General features: G+C 32.5%; 1 protein-coding gene, 1 non-coding gene and 1 pseudogene across 2 annotated transcripts; 2 read left to right on the top strand and 1 right to left on the bottom strand.

Moving 5' to 3' along the window:
• Positions 1-9,521: 9,521 nt before the first annotated feature.
• LOC133308101 (alternative oxidase 3, mitochondrial) lies at positions 9,522-11,516 on the top strand. Its single transcript, XM_061508693.1, has 4 exons — positions 9,522-9,985; positions 10,089-10,217; positions 10,744-11,232; positions 11,343-11,516. Exons 1-4 carry the CDS (start codon positions 9,671-9,673, stop codon positions 11,400-11,402), a joined length of 993 nt encoding a protein of 330 aa, XP_061364677.1. The 5' UTR covers positions 9,522-9,670; the 3' UTR covers positions 11,403-11,516.
• Positions 11,517-13,035: 1,519 nt separating this feature from the next.
• Positions 13,036-19,160, top strand: LOC133308103 (alternative oxidase 3, mitochondrial-like; annotated as a pseudogene).
• On the bottom strand, positions 16,469-16,574 carry LOC133308117 (small nucleolar RNA R71). The gene has a single exon (XR_009751130.1). It is a non-coding gene; the product is annotated as a small nucleolar RNA R71 (small nucleolar RNA).
• Positions 19,161-20,700: the final 1,540 nt, after the last annotated feature.

The following is a 20,700-nucleotide window of genomic DNA, read 5'->3' as shown; positions in this document are numbered from 1 at the left end:
AACGATTCGGTTCGGTTCTTAAACTGGTTCGGTTCATAAACTCGTTCGTTAAAAACCGATTCGGTTCATGAACTGATTTTTAAAAATCAGTTATTTTAAGGGGCGATTCGGTTCAGTTATTTTGCTATTTTGCACACTCGTGTTCACCAGAGGATGTATTATCTACCAAAGGGGCGATTCGGTTCACTACCAAAGGGGAAACTTCTTCGTCTTCGTCTTCGTGTTCATCTGAAGCTCCCAAATCAACATTGATGTGCATGCATCGTCTTCATCTCTAGAGGATGTATTTTGCTAGGGATTTGGTAGAGGATCAAAATGTCGAAAAATGAGATCCAATAACTCATTCGTAATAACGGATTACCAAGATACCTGTAGAGGCAATGCCAACATACAATTCAAGTATTGTCATTATAGATTGTTGTTAAAACGCATTGAAAATCATCATCAACAACAATTTCCAACATAACAAAATTTGTCATTGTATGAAACTAACAGGTCAAATGAAAGACAAACTAATTGCCTTCAAGCTTCAATTTCTCATCAGTTTTTGTCTTTAGATTGTCCAATGTGGTTCTGCATCGTATTTGTATTCCTTTGGTCTGATTCTCAAATGTTCATCCTGCAATGCCTTTATATATTTTACAATTATAATATATGATTGTGAAAATTGAACTCGTTATGAAAAAGAGAATTGAATATAATATGGGGAAAATTTGAGACAAAATGTGAGGGTGATTGATAGAACGAGGGTATTGAGAAATGTGTAGGGGTATTTATAGATGGGGGAAGTGAAAATAGTTGTTAGATAGTTAATGAGTGTCGTAGGGGATTCATGATATTCATTTGAGTTAAAAAAAAATATATTCAATGAGTTACTTAAGAGAGTTCATGAAACACACGTGGATCATAAACAAAAAATTAATGAGTGTCACGAATTTCCCTACAACACTCATTTGATCCAAAAGAAAAACAAAAATTTAATGAGTGTCGTGGGTGGTCTTCACAGTTATTTGAAAAGAAAAGAAAAAATAAGTTGCATAAGGGTCGGTTTGCAGAACCCCATTGGAAAATATTTTTGAGACATATCAAATGTGCAAAATGAGTATTGAAGAGTCTAATGAGGTGAAATAGTCATCTTCATCATATTCTTCTAATTGAAAAATAAATAAATAGTCAATTAAAAATGAATTGGTTATTATTACCAAAAAAAAATGAATTGGTTATAGTAAATTAAGTTTGATGTAAGTAGACTTTAACAAAACTACTACGACATCAACTCATTAAAAATACGACTATGATCAAGAGTCAAATAAAAAAAGTAGTCTTATCACTCTTGTGCTTACAAATTGTGAGAATATCTCGTGTTCTTTTAATTACCAAAACGAAGAGATTGTTAATTAAGAGTAAATATGTCTACCAATTGTGGGGTTGGACATGTGTTCGATTCCCGCTGAATGCATTCTTGGGGAGGGGCTGAACCTTTAGCCATCACTGACCCCCGCACTCCGGATTAGTCCCATAGCCGGCTCAAAGAGTTGAAGCTTGTGGGGACACCGGAGGGAGCCAACTCGCCTCAAAGAGGTAATTAGGGTTGGGTAACTCCAAAAAAAATATGTCTACCAACCAGAATTCACACCGGTCAATTTAAATTTAAAATTTGAAAAATGTGTATGTCATTTTAAATGAAACAAGTTGTGTTATTTTATAGACATAATTACACAAAGATATGGGACCGACACCTTTATTTTTTTGTCTTTTTCAATAGAATCCACATCTCTTTGTGTCTATAAAATAGCACAACTTGTATTATTTAAAATGACACACCTTGTATTATTTAAAATGACACATAATCACACCATACTTGCCCTGACTAAACAACCACCCAATCACCTAGGTTAAGCCAAATTCCAATGAAGCCTCCAAAATCATTTCAAGCGAGATGTGGTGGCTTGATGCTAAGGTTGATGATGATGATAGCTAAATTAAATAGAGGCTATGACTGCCTATTGATATCTCATTTATCTCATGTATTTTCGAGATTAATATTTTTTATATTATATGAGATAATTTTATCTTTTATACATGAAAAAACTATTCTTATGTCACATGACATAAATTTTTTTTCTATACACCCTTCGATAACTGTGTTACTTTTTTATTTTTTATTTTTCAGGTGGTGGAGCCCACTAGTTTATCTCTATGACATGAGATAACTATTTTCTTTAACATGAGATTAATAAAAACCTTTATACATATATAAAAGTATATAAAATTCATATGTGGTCAAATGAAAAAAAGAGAAAGAGAAAAAAATGTAAGCCCCATATATTTTTATGTATATATACAATATCGAAAATATTAATATCATCTTTAATTTGGTGCATTTTTCTTGATAGTTGATATCGTTTTTGCATGAGATATGAGATATAAATAGGATTTTTTTTATTGAAGTGGTTTATCATTAACCATAAAAAAATAAATAAAATAAATACTTAAAATATTTTCATATTGGTGGGTCCTTAATCAGTAAGATGACAAGTTGGATTGAAAATATTTTCGATGTTCGAGGATCACAGATTACTTGGTGCTTTTTTTTACCAAATATAAAAAAGAAAATTTAAATTGCCTTTATTTTTATATTTATTTTCACCCTATCCCATTTTTATTTTTTATTTTTGAGTAATGAAAAAGTGCTCTGGAGTAGGGGTGTTCATCAATCGATCCAAACCAATTCAAACTGCGAAAACCGAACCGAAAAACCGATAACCGAATAAACCGAAAATCAAAAAATCGGAAACCGAAAAAAAACCGCAAATTTTAATTGGATTGGATCGATTTTCGGATGGGTTGATGAAAACCGATCCAATCCAAACCGATCCAATATATTAATTATCCTCTATCTACTTGTTATTTTTTCAATTATAGCTCAAAAATTTCTAAACTCGACTCACTAACTCATCAACTAAACCTAAGAAAAAACTTAGTCACGTCTCATCAACTATAGTATTGTTTACTGATAGTTTTGTATTTCAAAAAAAAAAATTACAAAGCCAATATATACAAAAGATATTTTTTGTACAATAATCATGAAACTAATTTTAGGATATTCAAAAAACCAAAAATCGATCCAATCTAAACCGAAAAAAATTGAATCGGATCGGATCGGATTTGAAAAAAATCTAAACCGAATGGATGATTACATGATCAAACCGAAGAGATTGGATCGGATGAGTTTTGCTTCCAAAACTGATCCAATCCAGACCGCGAACACCCCTATTCTGGAGTACCAAAAATGAACTTGTTGGGTTGGCAAAGAACTGTTATATAATAGCTTCTTTTTATTATATATAAATAAAAATTAAACACACAACATCCAAGTCGCTCACTACGCTTGTTATATAATAGATTTAGGCACACCTTCCAAGAGAGCAACAAACTAAGTGTCTGTTTGGATTCTCTTATTTTTAAGTTAAAAGTTACTTATAAGCATAAGTTAGGTCAAACAGATTTTGGAAAAAGATCTTATAACGAAAAGCTCCTAGGAGGAGCTTTTTTTAGCTCTTATCTGTTTTTCTTGAATTGTGTGCTTTTTTTTAAATGAAGAGTGATAAAGATAGAGAAATATGTGCTTTTAAGTAATTTTTAAGCTAAAATTTTTATGTAATTTTCAAACAGCTTTTAACTTATTTTTTTAATCTCTTTTTTTAACTTTAGCTTATAAACTTAAAAATAAAAGGATCTAAACAGGCTCTAAATGTGTGCGGATTGAGGTGCGAAAGTTAAAGAGCGGGTTTTTTTGAATTTGAGTTAGGCTAAGAGATGGAGATTTAATGATAACTGGTCTGTTTGATTTTTATTTTCAAAAAATAGTTTTTGAAATAAAAAATAAAAAATAATTTAGAAATAATTGCTTTGAAAAATGATTCTGAAAATAATAATTACTTTTTTAAAAAAACTAAAAAAGCAGAACAATTTAAGAATGTTCTCAAGAGTTATTTTTGAATTTTTTATATTTGCGGTGGCAATTTCATAAATATATGAATTTATTAATGTTATTTTTGTAAAACAAATTATTTTTAATCTTAAATTACTCAAAATGGTAATTTTATAATTACGATATATTATTAATGATGTTTTTATAAATAATTATAATTTTTTATAACTTTAAATCTAACTATATTCAATCAAGTTTTATTGTTTTTTTACTTTTAAAATTAGTTTTCAAAATTTATATTTAAATTTTTTAAAATATATATTCAAGCAGATTGAAATATTTTTTTTAAAAATTTAATACTATTTAGTATTTACATAATATTGTATAAAATAATATATAATATAAGATAATATATGGTATATGAGCCGTATATATTTTTACGTGTATATACAATGTGTGTAGAGCTAAGCTCGTTGGGTTGGCAAAGAACTGTTATATAATAGCTTAGGCACACCTTCCAAGAGGGTAACAAACTAAACGTGTGCAGATTGAGGTGCGAAAGTTAAAGAGCGGACTTTTTTGAATTTGACTTCGGGTAAGAGATGGAGATTTAATGATAACTGGTCTATTTGATTTTCATTTTCAAAAAATAGTTTTTGAAATAAAAAAATTTGATTTAGAAATAATTGCTTTGAAAAATGATTCTGAAAATAATAATTACTTTTTCGAAAAAACTAAAAACGCAGAACAATTTAAGAATGTTCTCAATTTTTTTTAATATTTGCAGTGGCAATTTTATAAATATATGAATTTATTAATGTTATTTTTGTAAATAAATTTTTTTTATTTTAAATTACTTTACTAATGATATTTTTATGAATAATTATAATTTTTTTATAACTTTAAATCTGACTATATTTAAACAAGTTTTATTATTTTTATTTTTAAATTCAGTTTTTTAAAATTTATATTCAAAATATTTTTTTAAAATATATAATCAAGCAGATTGAGAAATATATAGTTTTATATTTTTTAAGAAATTGTCAAAAAAGCACGGAATGGATTTGACATTACGCTGCCAAAAGCAAAAAGGATTTTAACTTTGGGAAAAGTGTGTATAATTTTAAAGGATGTAAAGTTGTGTCATTTTAAGAGAGAGAAAGAGATAGATTAAGGAGGAGAGAGAGTTGACAAAAAAAATAAAGGTGTAGGTCCCACATCTTTATGAGAATGAAAGGATGTAAGTTGTATAATTTTAAATGATAGACACTTTTCCCTTTAACTTTTAAGGCCACGTGAGTTTTATGGGCTTGTCCAAAAATTGCTAAGACAGAATGGATTTGACATTATGCTCCCAAAAGCACGGCGTCGGTGAATAAAAAATTTAAAAGTAGTTCATGTATTTAGTTATTTTTATTTTTAAATGTTTATGTTGTAAAAGTAATTTTGAGATAAACAAATTATTGTTTTACTTTTTCGAAAATAATTAAATATAGACATGAAATTCCTAAAATTTCAAAAGTATATTTATAACTATCATTTAAATAAAATTAATTTTTAAATGATATTGATTCTAAAAACAATTAATTCTTTTGTATTTTTGTGCCTTGGAACAGTTTCTGAGAAAAAAACGTGTTTGATAATATATTCTATTTATTTTTGTTTTGAGAATGAGAATTGTGTTTGATAACACAACAACTAATAAAATAAAAAATCATTTGTATTAAGCATAATTTATTTTGGATCATCACTTTCCTTTTCATATGGTGTGGTGGTGGTGGCGGTGACGTCGTATTAGTGGTGATGGTAGTAGTGGCGGCGGTGACGTGGTGATAATAACGGTGGTGGTGGTGGTGACGACAATGGCTGCGATGATGGTGGTGGTGGTTGCTGACAGTGGTGGTGATGTTAGTGACGATGATGGTAGTGGTGGTGGTTGGTGACGATGGTGGTGGTGATAGTGATGATGGTGGCGGTAGGTGGAGGCGAAGGTGGTGGCGGCATCGTAGTAGTAGTGATACGACAATGGTGGTAGGATGATGGTGACGGTGGTCGTGTCGGGATGGTGGTGGTGGTGATGTTGGTAGTAATGGAGAATGATTGAGAGAGACAAACATTTCTCATTTTGTGCCCGGGAATAAAGAAGCAGAATTTTTTTTGATTCTTTTTTTTGTTCTCCAACGTAAAAATTAAACCAGTTCATTCCTGGAACAAAAAAATAAATCAGTTTTACCAAACGAGATTTCTCTCTATTTATGTTACTGAGAACAGAAATTAAAAAAAAAAAATTCGGGAAGGTTGTCATGCACACCTTAAATATGTTTTTTTTAAAGCCTGAATCTGTTTAATCTGACTATATGTTATAGGCTGAGCCTGGCCTAATGTACGCGAGGCCACCTAGCTCATTTACAATCCTACTTGTTACTTACCTTTTTTTTATTTCCTTTTGGTTTTGGCACTACACTCCTACATCTCAAATCAATAGGCATTGATCTATGATAGCATCAACTTTAATCAAGTTATTAAATTTATAAGAGCCATATGTTGGAAATCGATAATCGCGCAAAACACACAAATCGGAAAACGAAAAGAGAAAGGGAAGAGAAATTCACACAGAGGTTTATCTTGGTTCACCCAATATAGGCTACGTCCAGCTCGTCTGTATTATATTCACTTCACCACCACTCGTTACAAGTCACTCAGTTTACAAGGAAGTATAAATATGATTTAGAAAATCTTAACAATACCTATTCATCGGCCTAAGCCCAAATTATTAAGAAAAAATAAACGCAATGACTCAGCAATGAGTAATCAACGAGTCAGGAATCCCGATCACAGAACCAAAGATCTTGATACTAATGTTGGAAATCGATAATTGCACAACACACACAAATCGAAAAATGAAAAGAGAAAGGGAAGAGAAATTCACACAGAGGTTTATCCTGGTTCACCCAATGTAGGTTACGTCTAGCTTGTCTGTACTATATTCATCTCACATCCACTCGTTATAAGTCACTTGGTTTACAAAGGAATATAAATAGGATTTAGAAAGCCCTAACAACAACTATTCATGGGCCCAAGTCCAAACTACTAAGAAAAAATAAATAACGACTCAGCAATGAGTTAGAGGCTCATATTGTACCAGGTCTCTACGAGACCACAATTGGCTTTTTGCTGATCCCGCCAACAAGAGTCCTCATTTGAATGCGAAGTATGCGGCATACCCAATACAATTAACTTAGCCAAGGCATTAGATTAATGAATTATTGATTCAATTAGTGAAGTATTCTCATAAAATAGGTGGACCAATTAGGGACATTGACCATACTACCCATTTTTTGAATATAATATACCAGAATGTCACAGAGTCAGAATTTTTTTCTAAACTGCCACGACACTATAATCGTTGAGGTAGTTAGTTACTATGGATGGGACACGTGTCATGTCCCCAGCGGCTTGCAGGTTTGGTTGCACCAAAATAGCTACCTTAGATAGCGACTTTGGGTTGAATGAGTTGCTTGTCCAGTCGTTGTGGACGTGACACGTGTCAAGTCCATAGTAACTGACTATCTCAGCGACTATAATATTATGGCAGTTTGGAAAAAAATTCGACTCTATAACATTCAGGTATATTATATCTAAAAAGAGATCAGTACGGTCAATTTCCCGACCAATTATTAACAACCATCACCTTTTCTCAAGATTATTGATTGTTGCTGCTTTCTCCTATCCCCCTCAACAAATGGGTGGATGAATCTCTCAATACAAACATCAAACAAGTAAGGGGACAAGGGGTCACATTGCCCGATACCTCTAGTCGTTTGAAAGATTCTTGTTGGACAACCATTCCATACGACATTTAGTGTAGCATATAAGACACACTCTATGATTAATTGCACCACTTTAGGCAGTAATCTAGCTTCATTTAGGGGACATTTGGTAGAAGATAAATTTTTTTTATCCGAGAATCTCAATTCTCAAAAATATAATTTTTACATTCAGTTTACAATAATATTTTTAAATTAAAAATTTAAAAAAATTCAGTTTCTAAAAAATTTCCGAGAATCCCGCATACCAAATGGGCAAATGGGCCCTTAAAGTCTGTTCAAGAAAAGCCCAATCCATCCCATGGTACGCTATCTCAAGTCCACCTTGAAGGCCATCTAAATCTTCTTGCATTTCTTAATCCTCATTGAGTGTATAATTTCCTGACTAATCACTATATTATGTGTATAATTTCCTGGGTAATCACTATATTATTTGAGCTACGCCTACCTCTAATGAAGCTTGCTCACGATGGGTTCAAACATACTAGGAAAAAATGTATTACTTGAAAAGCGCAATTGGCTGGTAGTACCGAGCTCGCAATGAAAAAATAAGTCATAAAAAGAAAGGGCCATATATTTCCAGAATGCTATCATATATTGCTTTCACCAAGTAAGTTCGTAACTAACGAGAGTTGGTAGTTATTAATTTTGTTATCATTTTTAATTGCTTTTGTGGGTTATATTATTGAATTAGGTGCTCTGTTTTGTATTACGAATCTAAGAAGATTCATATCTGATATGCAAATTATTACTTATCGCACTAATCAGTTGTACTTTTGTAATCAATATCTCAATATATAATATCATATGGTTGCAATTACTTAATTATAATACGCCAATTTGAGTTTGAATGGTTTCCACATAAACTACCAATATTTATACAATAGGTTATACTTATAAGTTATCACCAATATTAGATCAAAATTAAATCATTAGCCCTTACTTATGTCATTCGGTAACTATTGATTTAATTTTGATCCAATCATAATAAGATTAGTGGTAAGGGATGGTAAGAAAAAAAGTGATAAATATAATTTTTTCCAATAATATAATATCATTTAAATCTTAAAACCAAAAACAAAATTATACATTTGTTACTTTTTTTTACAGGTATTCCTTGTTTAATTAAAACAAATTCTCTTACCTTTTAAAAGTAAAATTAAAAAAATAAATATAGTCTTATTAGGCTGCTTATTAGCACACAACATAATATTCACAATTTTTTGGAAATCTTTATGTCTGATTTGGCTTCTCCTTACTTAGATCCTCTCACCTGAGGATATTTTGGGTCAGCTGTAGAGTTGATCACGCAAGATAAAGTCACCATTTTTTTTAGAGATTAAAATAAATTGTGTATTTTTATGAAGGGTTCATTTTTTTTTTTGTAGTTACTGCAAATAAATTATCTGCAATAAATTTAATACAATGTTACTTTGGAGAAAAAATTATGATTTTTTATAATTTTAATTTATTTTAAAATTATAATAAATTTTATATTTATAATTTTGTAAGATTTTAATACTAAAATAATATCATTTTGGATGAATAAACATTTTTCACTCTTATGAAAGACGCAAAATAAAATTCAACAGAAGAGAAAAGTCACCAAGCTCGAATGATTGCCGCCACGTCAACAACATACAAGGTCAGTTATGTTCTAAGCGTTGATCAACGTTTCCAACAATGTCGCAAGTTAATCATCGCCGTCAAATTAATCAATCAAACAGCTCATAATCAAAGTCATAAGCGTCTGAGTCTTTTCCCTGTGACCTTCCCTTCTCTTTCTTTTTCTTCTCCCTTCACTTCATCATGTTCCAAATTCAAAATTGAATACGAAAGTAAAATACACACTTTATATTTAAATATTCAATTGTGAATTACTTTCTTCACCCATAGATCAAGATTCAGCATGAAGCATACTCTAGTAAGGTCAGCAGCACGAGCTCTGCTTGGCGGTGGCCGGAACTACCACCGCCACTTCTCAACGGCGGCGATCGTAGAGCCGAGACACCAGCATGGTGGCGGCGCGTTTGGAAGCTTCTACTGGAGGAGGATGTCGACCCTGCCAGAGATAAAGGATCAGCAGTCAGAGGAGGAGGAGAAAAAGAACAAGGTCAACGACAACAGCAGCAACAGCAACGCTGTCGTTTCGAGTTACTGGGGGATCTCGAGGTCCAAGGTTCAGAGGGAGGATGGTACTGCGTGGCCATGGAACTGTTTCATGGTAAGGATCGGTCTTTGAATGGAACAAAACAACGGTATATATATGATGAGCATGTTATATATTTTGATGATGTCTGAATATATTTCTATGATGTCTCTCGCAGCCATGGGACAGTTATCGTGCAGATATGTCAATAGACGTGACCAAGCATCACGCACCAAAGTCGTTTACGGACAAGGTTGCTTTCAGGGCTGTTAAGTTTCTTAGGGTTCTCTCAGATTTGTACTTCCAGGTGTGTATTATGATAAGAATTGTACTACAATCAATAAATGTATAAAAGTGACTAATTGAATTCTATTGCTGTTTTCGTTAGTTGTATTTGTACTTGATCATGCTAAATTTAATGTGTAATCACTAGTATCCCAAATTTTAGATTATTATTTAAGTAAAGAAATAATTCAACCAAAAATATTTAAACTTATAAGAAATGAGTTTTCAATGTTTTATATTATATTTAAACTTATAAGCTTGAAACATGAATATTGTACATATTTATTTTTTGATTCTACTTTGTACTGATATAAATTCTATTATAAAGTAAGGTGATGATGATTGAACTCGTGATCCTGTGTTTGATTTGGTTGTTATAGATGACAACTAACTAATTCAACTCAACAGGAATTTAACAAATTTCAATGGTATAGAATTTAAAACACCGACTCACTAGTTCAACATGTTGCACTAAAATGTAAACCTTTCCATGAAGTATGTAAGAAATTTTGATATTCATATGGGTTTGATATGAATTGTACTTTCAGGAGCGGTATGGGTGCCATGCGATAATGCTGGAAACGATTGCAGGTGTTCCTGGAATGGTGGGAGGGATGCTGCTGCACTTAAAGTCTCTAAGAAAGTTTCAGCATAGTGGGGGGTGGGTCAAAGCATTGCTTGAGGAAGCAGAGAATGAGAGGATGCACCTGATGACCTTTGCGGAGCTTGTGAAACCAAGCTGGCATGAGAGGTTGTTGGTTGTTGCTGCACAGGGAGTTTTCTTCAATGCTTTCTTTGTGTTTTATCTCATCTCTCCAAAAGCGGCACATCGGTTTGTTGGGTATTTGGAGGAAGAGGCTGTGATTTCATATACACATCATTTGAATGCAATTGAGAGTGGTAAAGTAGAAAATGTCCCTGCTCCTGCCATTGCAATTGATTACTGGAGGCTTCCCAAGGATGCAACTCTCAAGGATGTTATCACTGTGATTCGCGCTGATGAGGCTCACCATAGGGATGTTAACCACTTTGCTTCTGTGAGTGTCAATTTTGTCTCTTAATAGACATGTTCATCAAACACTCTTTCTATTGTTTCCTCTTAATTTGGTTTAACTTTGTTCTGAATGCTCTGTTTTTCTTCGTGCAGGATATTCACCATCAAGGAAAGGAATTAAAAGAGGCTCCAGCTCCTATTGGTTATCATTGAGTCATTGTTATTGTTTTTAAACAAAAAAAAAAAAAAAAAGTTCTAGCTATTGTTGTCTAAACTTTTAAATTGTGCCTGAAGGTTGAATAAAATGTGTTTTCAGTGTGCATTTTAGAATCAGAAATTTTATTGATATCAAATGCAAAGTATTGATTATTATTATTTTTATTTAGCAAATCGAAGGGACCATTAGGTAACACTAAAAAACCGAACGCGATGTAAAGAGTCATGATTGACTACAAGATAAGTCTCAATTTAACCTGATACTATATATAGTAAACAAATTCATCACTAAACATACTAAATGATTACCTGTCATTTTCTAACATAATTAGGATCTAGGTGCCTTTCGAGAAAGTCATCACTAGACATAAAAATTGTTGCTCCACCGCACAATTGAGCACATATGTACATTGCCCTTACCCCAAAAGAAAGTGAAAATAGGTGCAATTACTTAAAAACTTGTATTTCAAATTGGTATAAAAAAACAATGAGAGAATACAAGTTTGACTACTTATATACAGAGAAGTATGTAATTATGATAAATACACAAAATTATAAGACTAAATACTTTTTTTAGTCCCTAACAAAAAACACGGTCTCCACTTTAGTCCTTTACAAAAATAAATTAGTCAGTTAGTCCCTAACAAATTCAAAGTGGACCTATTTACTTGAAATCATAGTCCCTCACAAATTAAAAAAGACCCATATTTATTACAAAAAAAAGGACCCATATTAGTCTCTCAAAAGGACTAAAATAGGTCAACCTTGAATTTGTTAGGGACTAACTGACTAATTTACTTTTGTAAAGGACTAAAGTGGGGACCGTATTTTTTTGTTAGGGATCAAAAAAAATCTTTACTCAAATTATAATTTGGAATATAAAATTATTTTTTATGCCATTTGTGCAATACGAGAAAAGCGAAAGATGGCCGCCACATTATCTCCAAAAAAGAAGAGATGGTCACATCATTGGTAATAATTTTTTTATGGAAAAAGTGTATATCATTTTAAAGGACGTAAAATTTTGTCATTTTAAGTGAGAAAAAGAGATAGATAAAGTAGGAGAGAGATTTGACAAAAAATATAAAGGTATAAGTCCCACCTATTTGTAAGAGTAAAATGACACAAATTATGTCATTTAAAAGGACAAATATTTTTCCTTTTTTTATATAGGCCATAATTAAGTAACTTTTAAGTTTTACTCCGATACGAAACTGAAATTTACACATTGTTTGTCTTTTTATTATTATAATCTCTTTTATTATATTAATTTTTATTTAGATTTAATATTAGAAATGATCAATGCTAAATAGTAATTTAAACAAATTAATAATAAATTATAATAAATATATTTTATATAACATAAATAAATTTTAAAATTAGAAAAACATCTTTAATTTATATTTTTAAAATTTTATGAATAAACAATAAATAATGTCTAACTTTATATACTTTATTATTTAAATTGGATTAACTCGCTACTAATGGGTAATTGTCCTTCAAGAGTCACCGAGCGATATATTATGGGCCAAGATAAAATGGTGAAAGTGAAAAAAAAAATCACACAGGCCCACCCCGCCCTTTCGTAAATTTATAGCTGTCTTTACCTTTCTACACATAGAACTGTTTAGGGTTTCAGAAAGTTGCACAAAGGGGGGCGTTTCAGTTATCTACCTCTCATTTAGATAAATACTTGTAAGGTGACGATGTTAGGGAAAATGGCATCTACAATATCTGTTGCTATTTCATTCTACTCAGATGGGTACTATATATACTGCTAATTGCATATAACTCGTTTTGCCTTTCTCCGTTGATTGCATCTCTTTTTTTGGCATCGTTTATGTTGTTTAAGTTTACTGTGTTGTTTTGTCTTCAGATGGAAATCGATGATGTCTTATATTTCCTCGCCATCTCTGTTATGCTTTGCTCTATTGTTTGAGCTGATGTGAATTTTCAACGGCTGTGATTTCTTTGATTAAACGGGGTAAGTGTTTGCATCCAACTTATCTTATACGCTAGCATGGTAAATTTATTTATTTATTAATTTAATTTAATTTCATGATTAACATACATTCTAGTTTAGCTTTACGAGTATAATATATGTTAAATGTGTATCTTTTATTTGGACAATGATGTCATTTGCTTAATACTAACTGATAAGTCTCTTAATTGAGACTTAGAACATATGGATTATATTGCAAATGAAGGGAAATGAATTGATTTTGTGAATAAAATATCCCAACTTTGTGTGAATTGTCTTTTGTTGGTTAAAAATATCAATGGGCTGATTTCTTTTGTGTTTTAGGCCCAATTGGTTATGATTCTCTATGCAAAAAGACTAAAGCAAAATTGAGCCATTATTTTGCTGATCAGAAGCCCGAAAATGAGGAAAGAAAGAAAAGACAAATCAGAATTGGAAGAAAAGAAAAGAAGACAAGAAGAGAATGGGCCAGGAAATTTAATCCATCAGCGGCCCAAAGAAGGAAAGAAAAGAAAAATTGAAAAGAAGAAAAGAAAGAGGAGCAAAAGGGACAGATCAGAATCGTAAGAGATAGATCAGAAACAAAGAAAGAAGAAAAAAAACCCTAGCTCTCAAACCGTCCAAAAAAACCCCTTTCCATCTAGACCTTCATCTCAACCGTTCCTTCCAGATTCCCCTCACCAAAACACCCTCTGATTTTCACTCAAGACACAGAACCCTAACCCTCGATCACGGTTCAATTCTTAATCGAACCAACCCACACAAGACCTAATCGATTTTTGGATCAATACAGAAAAATCCAAAAGAGTTGATGAGCTGGATATCGTTAGTGGCTGGAGCTACTTTTAAAGTGTGTTGCTGAATCGTGCAAGGGACACCCACGATCGATGGAAGCAAGGAGCGTACATTTGGGAGAGCTGATTTTGGAGCAGCTATAAGAAAGGGACAAAGGGCATTTTGTAGGACATTCTCTCCCTACCTCTCTTCTCTTCGCTGATTTTATTTTTCTGCTCTTTGAGAATATTTTTAGTTTTTCTGTCTTTATTTGTAGTATTTTTATTTTGTAAATTTTATGAGCACTGTGGTCAGGACTATCGGCTGTTGATAGTTCGTGAGTTTTTTTATTTCCAGTACCTTTTAAAGTTTCTATTTCCATTATGAACACTTGTTGTATTTTAGCTCATCAACCTGTGGTGATGAGCTAATTTTTCTGAGAGTTGGGTTGGACAAAGTACCCAGAACTCACTGCTAGTAGATGATGGTTTAATGTTTACAGGGTTGTTTTTTTCAGCTTGTTTACTGCGCATGTTTATTTCTGAGTTTGTTATGTGATGATCACACATAGTCAGGTCTTAGTGGTGTGAGAGTATTGGGAAATAACTCACACTAGACCCCACTGTGAGCACATGGAAGGTTGAGAGAAAAATCTCTCTCAATGGGTATGGCTTCAGGGATGGAGTTACCCCCATGTAACTTGTGAAAATGGTGTCTCAAAGTCGTAAGACAACAGTAACATAGGGATATGCCAACTGTTGTCGGTGGAAGAAAATTGATGTTGGGAAACAACAATTACTCTAGTATTTTCGTTAAGCTGAAAACATTTTCTGTTTTCTATTAAAGCATCCTAATGACATTTGAGTGAAGGGGAAATTGAAAACCCAACTCATTTCCAAATACTGATTTTAAAACCAATCTTTGTCACTTGTTGAATTTGTTTAACTTCGAAATTATTTTTCTCTTTTAAATCTTAAAAGAAAATCATTAAAAATAAATATTTTACAAGTCTTTTAGTTTAGTCATTTTTCTAGGCAACAGTTCAAAAGATCCTTTCATCAACTAAGATCACTGTTTTAAGAAGAGAAAATTTCCACAAAAACATTTTCAGTACACTAGTTGAGATCAGTAGTAGCATTTAATTTTATTTGTTTTTATTTTTAGTTCTTTTAGCAATCACCAATTTATTTCAAGTTAGAACGCAAAGATCCTTGTGGGAACGATAACTGGGACTCACAAAAGCCCTATATTATTTGTTGTCGCGTATACTTGCACAACTGTTAGCAAGGCAACAAGTTTTTGGCGCCGTTGCCGGGGATCGAGGCGTATATTATTTGTTGTCGCGTATATTTGCTATTTCTGAATTGCTTATTTTTGCTGTTTTTAGTTTAACTTAATTTGAATTCTGTTTTAGGTGTGTTACTGTAGTTCGTGAATATTAATAGCTTAAAACTTTGTGCTGTTCATATTCTGTTTTTTTTTATGTCATTTAAATTTTTTTTTGAGTCTAATAGTTCATAGTTGTTATTTTATTTCATAATTTTGTAGTTAGAGTTTTATTTTAATTATCAGTCTCACTCTGTTAGTGAGTATGCCTTATAAAGCTGCAAAGCTGTGAACTGTCTTGGGACTTTTCTTTTTGCAGGTTCTTGTTTGTTTATTTTTTGCTTGTTTTGCATAAAAATTGGTTAGTAATCTAGGTGTTTTAGCTAAGTCAGGTTTACCTGTTTTAGTTAAAAAGGGTGCATGAGTGCAACTCCACACCCGTTCATAGAATCATTTGACCCAGAACCTTAGAGGACCTTTAGAGTTAGGAGAAGAGCCCAAAGGCAAATCCCAATCCCAAATTTCGAAGAGATGGAGAATGTAGGAAATGGAGATGGAAATGGGAATGAGGACGAAATACAAAGGATACAAAACCCACATGTCATAAATGACAATGATAGGTCCATGATGGACTTCATCATACTTGTGTTGGATGAGTTAGATCCAAGCATAGCTCAACCTGTGAATGGAGTGCCCTTTAAGCTAGAACCGGTGATGTTCACCATGCTCTAAAACATGGGGCAGTTCCATGGGTTGTTGATGGAAGACCCACACAAGCACCTTAGAAATTTCATAGAAGTGGCCAACACTTTTAGGAATCCCAACATCTCGGATGATGTGCTAAGATTGAAGCTTTTCCCTCATTCACTGGCTGACAAAGCCAAAGAGTGGTTGAACTCCTTTCCATCCAACTCCATAACCAATTGGCACACCCTTGCTGAGAAATTCATCATGAAATTTTCCCCCTCCAATAAGATATTGCAAACTAGAGGTGATATTGCTAACTTCATGCAGAGGGATGGTGAGACATTAGTGGATGTGTGGGAGAGGTACAAGAACCTTCTTAAGCAATGCCCCAACCATGGTTTGCCCTCTTGGGCAGTGTTACAAACCCTTTACAATGGCCTGAATACTCAAAACAGGGCCTTGGCAGATTCTGCTGCTAATGGCGTGTTTATGACTATGTCCTTTAACCAAGCCCATGAGTTGTTAGAACAAATGACTCAAAATTATGCCCAATGGCCTGAAGAGAGAAATCAGCCAAGGACTCGGCTGGTTTACATGAGATAGACCCTGTAACAGCCCTTTCAGCCAAGTTTGATGCATTGTCCAATTTAGTGAGAACCCAAGGACAAACCATTGAGGCAAGATTGTCCCAAACCCAAGTTCCTGTACCTACACCTCAAATACCTGTGACCCAACCTCAAGTTAACGCAATAAACACAAGTGTAACTTGTGTTTGCTGTGGTGGGCCCCATTTGTATGATAGCTGCCCATCCAACCCAGAATCTGTGTTTTATGTGGGAAACCAAAATAGAAACCAAAATAATTTTTCCACTAATTTTAATCGAGGATGGAGGCAGGTATCTCTCTCGACCATTGCCTCTGGTGCATGTAATTTATATTGTGTGTGGTTTTATTTTTAAGGGTTCGATAAGGGGGGTAAATTTGGGGGCTTTTGTTTATTTTAATGTTATATTTGTTTAATTTTTTTTTAAATATATATTTATTTAATTTTTTTATAATTTAATAAAATTGATAAAAACTTCTCTCAGTAGTCTGCCAGCAAGAACAGTAGATGAAGTACTATTGTTGGAAATCTTTGAGATGAAGATGTCGGCTTGCGAAGGTGTTGACTGGGACATGCCTACATGGAATTTAATGACCAAGATGTATAATGATTCAATTACCGGCATGCATGTTGGTGCGGAGTTTATTAGAGATATTTTTTTCAGCTATGTTGCTGAATACGATGTGATAATGATGTTACTTCATTTTGGAATATCTATTGATTATGAATTTGGTTTTCTTTTTGGCCCTTCTGCTTGGGATAGAGCTGAATCTGTAAGTTAGTTTTTTGTGAGAGTTTACTTTATGCATTTCAGGCATAAAATATAATTTTTGTTTGTTTTTGTTTTCAGCAAATGCCTTCCCGAAGCAGAATAAGAGATTTGAAAAACCGTAAGTTTCCGAACGTTACTTTATTTCTAAATGTTTTTTCTTTGTATAAACAACTAAATAAATTCGGTAGTGCTGCATCCATGTGTTACGAACCATCGCCGTCTATAGTTCCCGAAACCCCCCTTGAAGATAATGATTATGTGCAAGCAACTCAAGTTGTCAAAACCTTCCCTGAAGATAATAATCTGAAAAATCAACCCCACGCTCAATGTCGGGCAGAAATGGCTGAGATTGAAAATCGTTTGAATTCGAGAATGGGTAAGATTGAAGATAAATTTGATTTTAATGAGAAGATATGGGATGATCAATTTGATTTGAATCAAAAGGCATTGGATTCAATCAAAGTTAGTATGGGGCATGTACTTGAATCTTTAGAAAACAGAAAAATGTCCCAGGGAAAGAGGAAGCTCAATGACGATGGTGGTTGGCAATGATGAGGTAGGTCTAGGATCTTTTTTAGTTTTAAATTTTACATTGTTTAACACCAATATTTTGAGTTTTGTTGTGCTGTTAATGACTCAATTTGCAAGTGAAATAGCCCCAAATTATAAAGAATTGGCCCAATTAAGTATTTGCAATTTTGTGAATATTACTAATGTTCTGATTTGTTATTTCAGAAACATTGAAGCCACGGGAACAAAAAGTGTGGGGGGTTTCGGGTCACTCTGTCTTGCCACGGGACTTGGGGAGGAGATGATTGTTAGCATGAGTTTGAGGACCCGAATACATTGGGGTGTTCCTGGAATGGTGGGAGGGATGCTGCTGCACTTAAAGTCTCTAAGAAAGTTTCAGCATAGTGGGGGTGGATCAAAGCATTGCTTGAGGAAGCAGAGAATGAGAGGATGCACCTGATGACCTTTGCGGAGGCTTGTGAATATGAGAGGTTGTTGGTTCTTGCAGCACAGGGAGTTTTCTTCAATTCCTTCTCTGTGTTTTATCTCATATCTCCAAAAGCAGCACAACGGTTTGTTGGGTACTTGGAGGAAGACTGGAAGAGGCTGTGATTTCATATACGCAGCATTTGAATGCAATTGAGAGTGGTAAAGTAGAAAATGTCCCTGCTCCTGCCATTGCAATTGACTATGGAGACTTCCCAAGGATGCAACTGTCAAGGATTTTATCACAGTGATTCACGCTGACGAGGCTCACCATAGGGATGTTAACCACTTTGCTTCTGTGAGTGTTGATTTCGTCTCTTAATAGACATGTTCATCAAACACTCTTAATTGATTCCTCTTATTTTGGTTTGACTTCGTTCTGAATGCTGTGTTTTTCTTCGTGCAGGATATGCACCATGAAGGAAAGAAATTAAAAGAGGCTCCAGCCCCTATTGGCTATCATTGAGTCATTGTTATTGTTTTTAAACAAAAGAAAAAGTTCGAGCTTTTGTTGTCTAAACTTTTTATTTGTGCCTGAAGGTTCTATATTTTAAAATCCGAAATTTTATTGATATCACATGCAAAGTATAGATTTTTTTGTTTTTAGCAAATAAAGGGACCATTATGTATCTTTATATAAATTTTATTGATATAAAGTGTGATGATTGACTACTAGATAAGTATCAATGTAATCTGATGCTGCATAAAATAATTTTTTTTTTATTATTATAAATCACAGGTATATTTTATTGAAGTGAGTTCATGATTAAGACTTTTAAATTTTTCGTAAAGATGGTACTAGAGAGGAGTAAAGATGATACTAGAGAGGAGCGAACATATGCATCATTTGATAAAATAAACAAATCCATTACTAAACATATTAAGTGATTACTCGTCATTTTCTAACATAATTACGATCTAGCTGACTTTCTATAACTGCACATAAAAATGCACATATATACATTGCCCTGCCCTCAAAAGAAAGTGAAAGTAGGTGGGATTACTTCAAAACTTGTATTTCAATTTGGTATAAAAAAACAATGAAAAAACACGAGTTTGACTACTTACTTATATACAAAGAAGTGCATAATTATGATAAATAAATATAAAAATATTTTTTATGCCATATGTGCAATACGATAAAAGCGAAAGATGGCCACATCATTGGCAATAATTTTTTTATATAGAACATAATTAAGTAATTTTCAAATTTTACTCCGATATGAAAGCTGAAATTTACACACTGTTTGCTTTTCTATTATTATAATCTCTCTTTTTATATTACTTTTTATTTTGATTTAATATTAGAAACGATAAATGCTAAATAATAATTTAAAAAATTAATAATAAATTATAACTAATATATTTTATATAACAAATAAATTTTTAAATGATATAATTTGTTTTAAAATGTATACATTAAAAACATCTTTAATTCGTATTTTTAAAATTTTATGAATAAACAATAAATAATTTCTAACTTTATATACTTTATTATTTAAATATTGTACTAAATGTTTGAATTTTTTTTTAAAAAAACTAAAAGTTACTTTTAAGTTAAAACTAAGAAAAGTGCTTAAAAAAAGATAAAAACTTTTTGGTGATTAGATAAAATTTTTAATTTAAAAATTATTTAAAATCATATATTTCAAGAAAAACCTTTCTCTCATCTATCTCTATGTATTTTCATTTAAAAAAAAATTTATTCAAAAAAAGTTGATAAGAAATTAAAAAAAAGTTCATAGCAGGAATTTTTGACTTTTGAATTTTTTTATTATAAAACAAAGAATTTTTTATTATAAGAGTTTTTTTTATCAAAATTTACTTCCTCTAACTTCTGCTTATAAACAAAAAAAAATCTAAAAATAAAAGGATACAAACAGTAACTCAGGTGCTCTTTGTCCTGAGAACATTTATAGTAGACTGGGAACACATAGACCTCCCATTCAACTCATGACACATGGATCAAAAGTTTGACTTTCTCTTTCATCCGTACAACTTTTGAGAGAATGCATGCTTTTCATTGGCTTGTCCCATTGTATTTTTTGTGCACCGGGTGCATATCAAATATTTCCCTTTGTCCTAACTCCTAAGGATGTGTTTGGTTGGGGGATTTTGATGAAAAAGATAGGGAAGTGTGAAGTGGGATTATAAG

Source organism: Gastrolobium bilobum, unplaced genomic scaffold (assembly GCF_033153095.1).
Source record: "Gastrolobium bilobum isolate Gb01-03AN ecotype WA unplaced genomic scaffold, APGP_CSIRO_Gbil_v1 utg1570, whole genome shotgun sequence".
NCBI classification, from domain to species: Eukaryota; Viridiplantae; Streptophyta; class Magnoliopsida; order Fabales; family Fabaceae; genus Gastrolobium; species Gastrolobium bilobum.
This window is presented reverse-complemented; position numbering and strand designations above follow the sequence as displayed.

What these genes read in the sequence shown, in the direction of transcription:
- LOC133308101 (XM_061508693.1), top strand. Translation starts at nt 9,671, where the DNA reads ATGAAGCATACTCTAGTAAGGTCAGCAGCACGAGCTCTGCTTGGCGGT. An exon ending in GGCCATGGAACTGTTTCATG is followed by an intron (nt 9,986 to 10,088) that starts GTAAGGATCGGT and finishes TGTCTCTCGCAG; the next exon opens with CCATGGGACAGTTATCGTGC. An exon ending in TCTCAGATTTGTACTTCCAG is followed by an intron (nt 10,218 to 10,743) that starts GTGTGTATTATG and finishes TTGTACTTTCAG; the next exon opens with GAGCGGTATGGGTGCCATGC.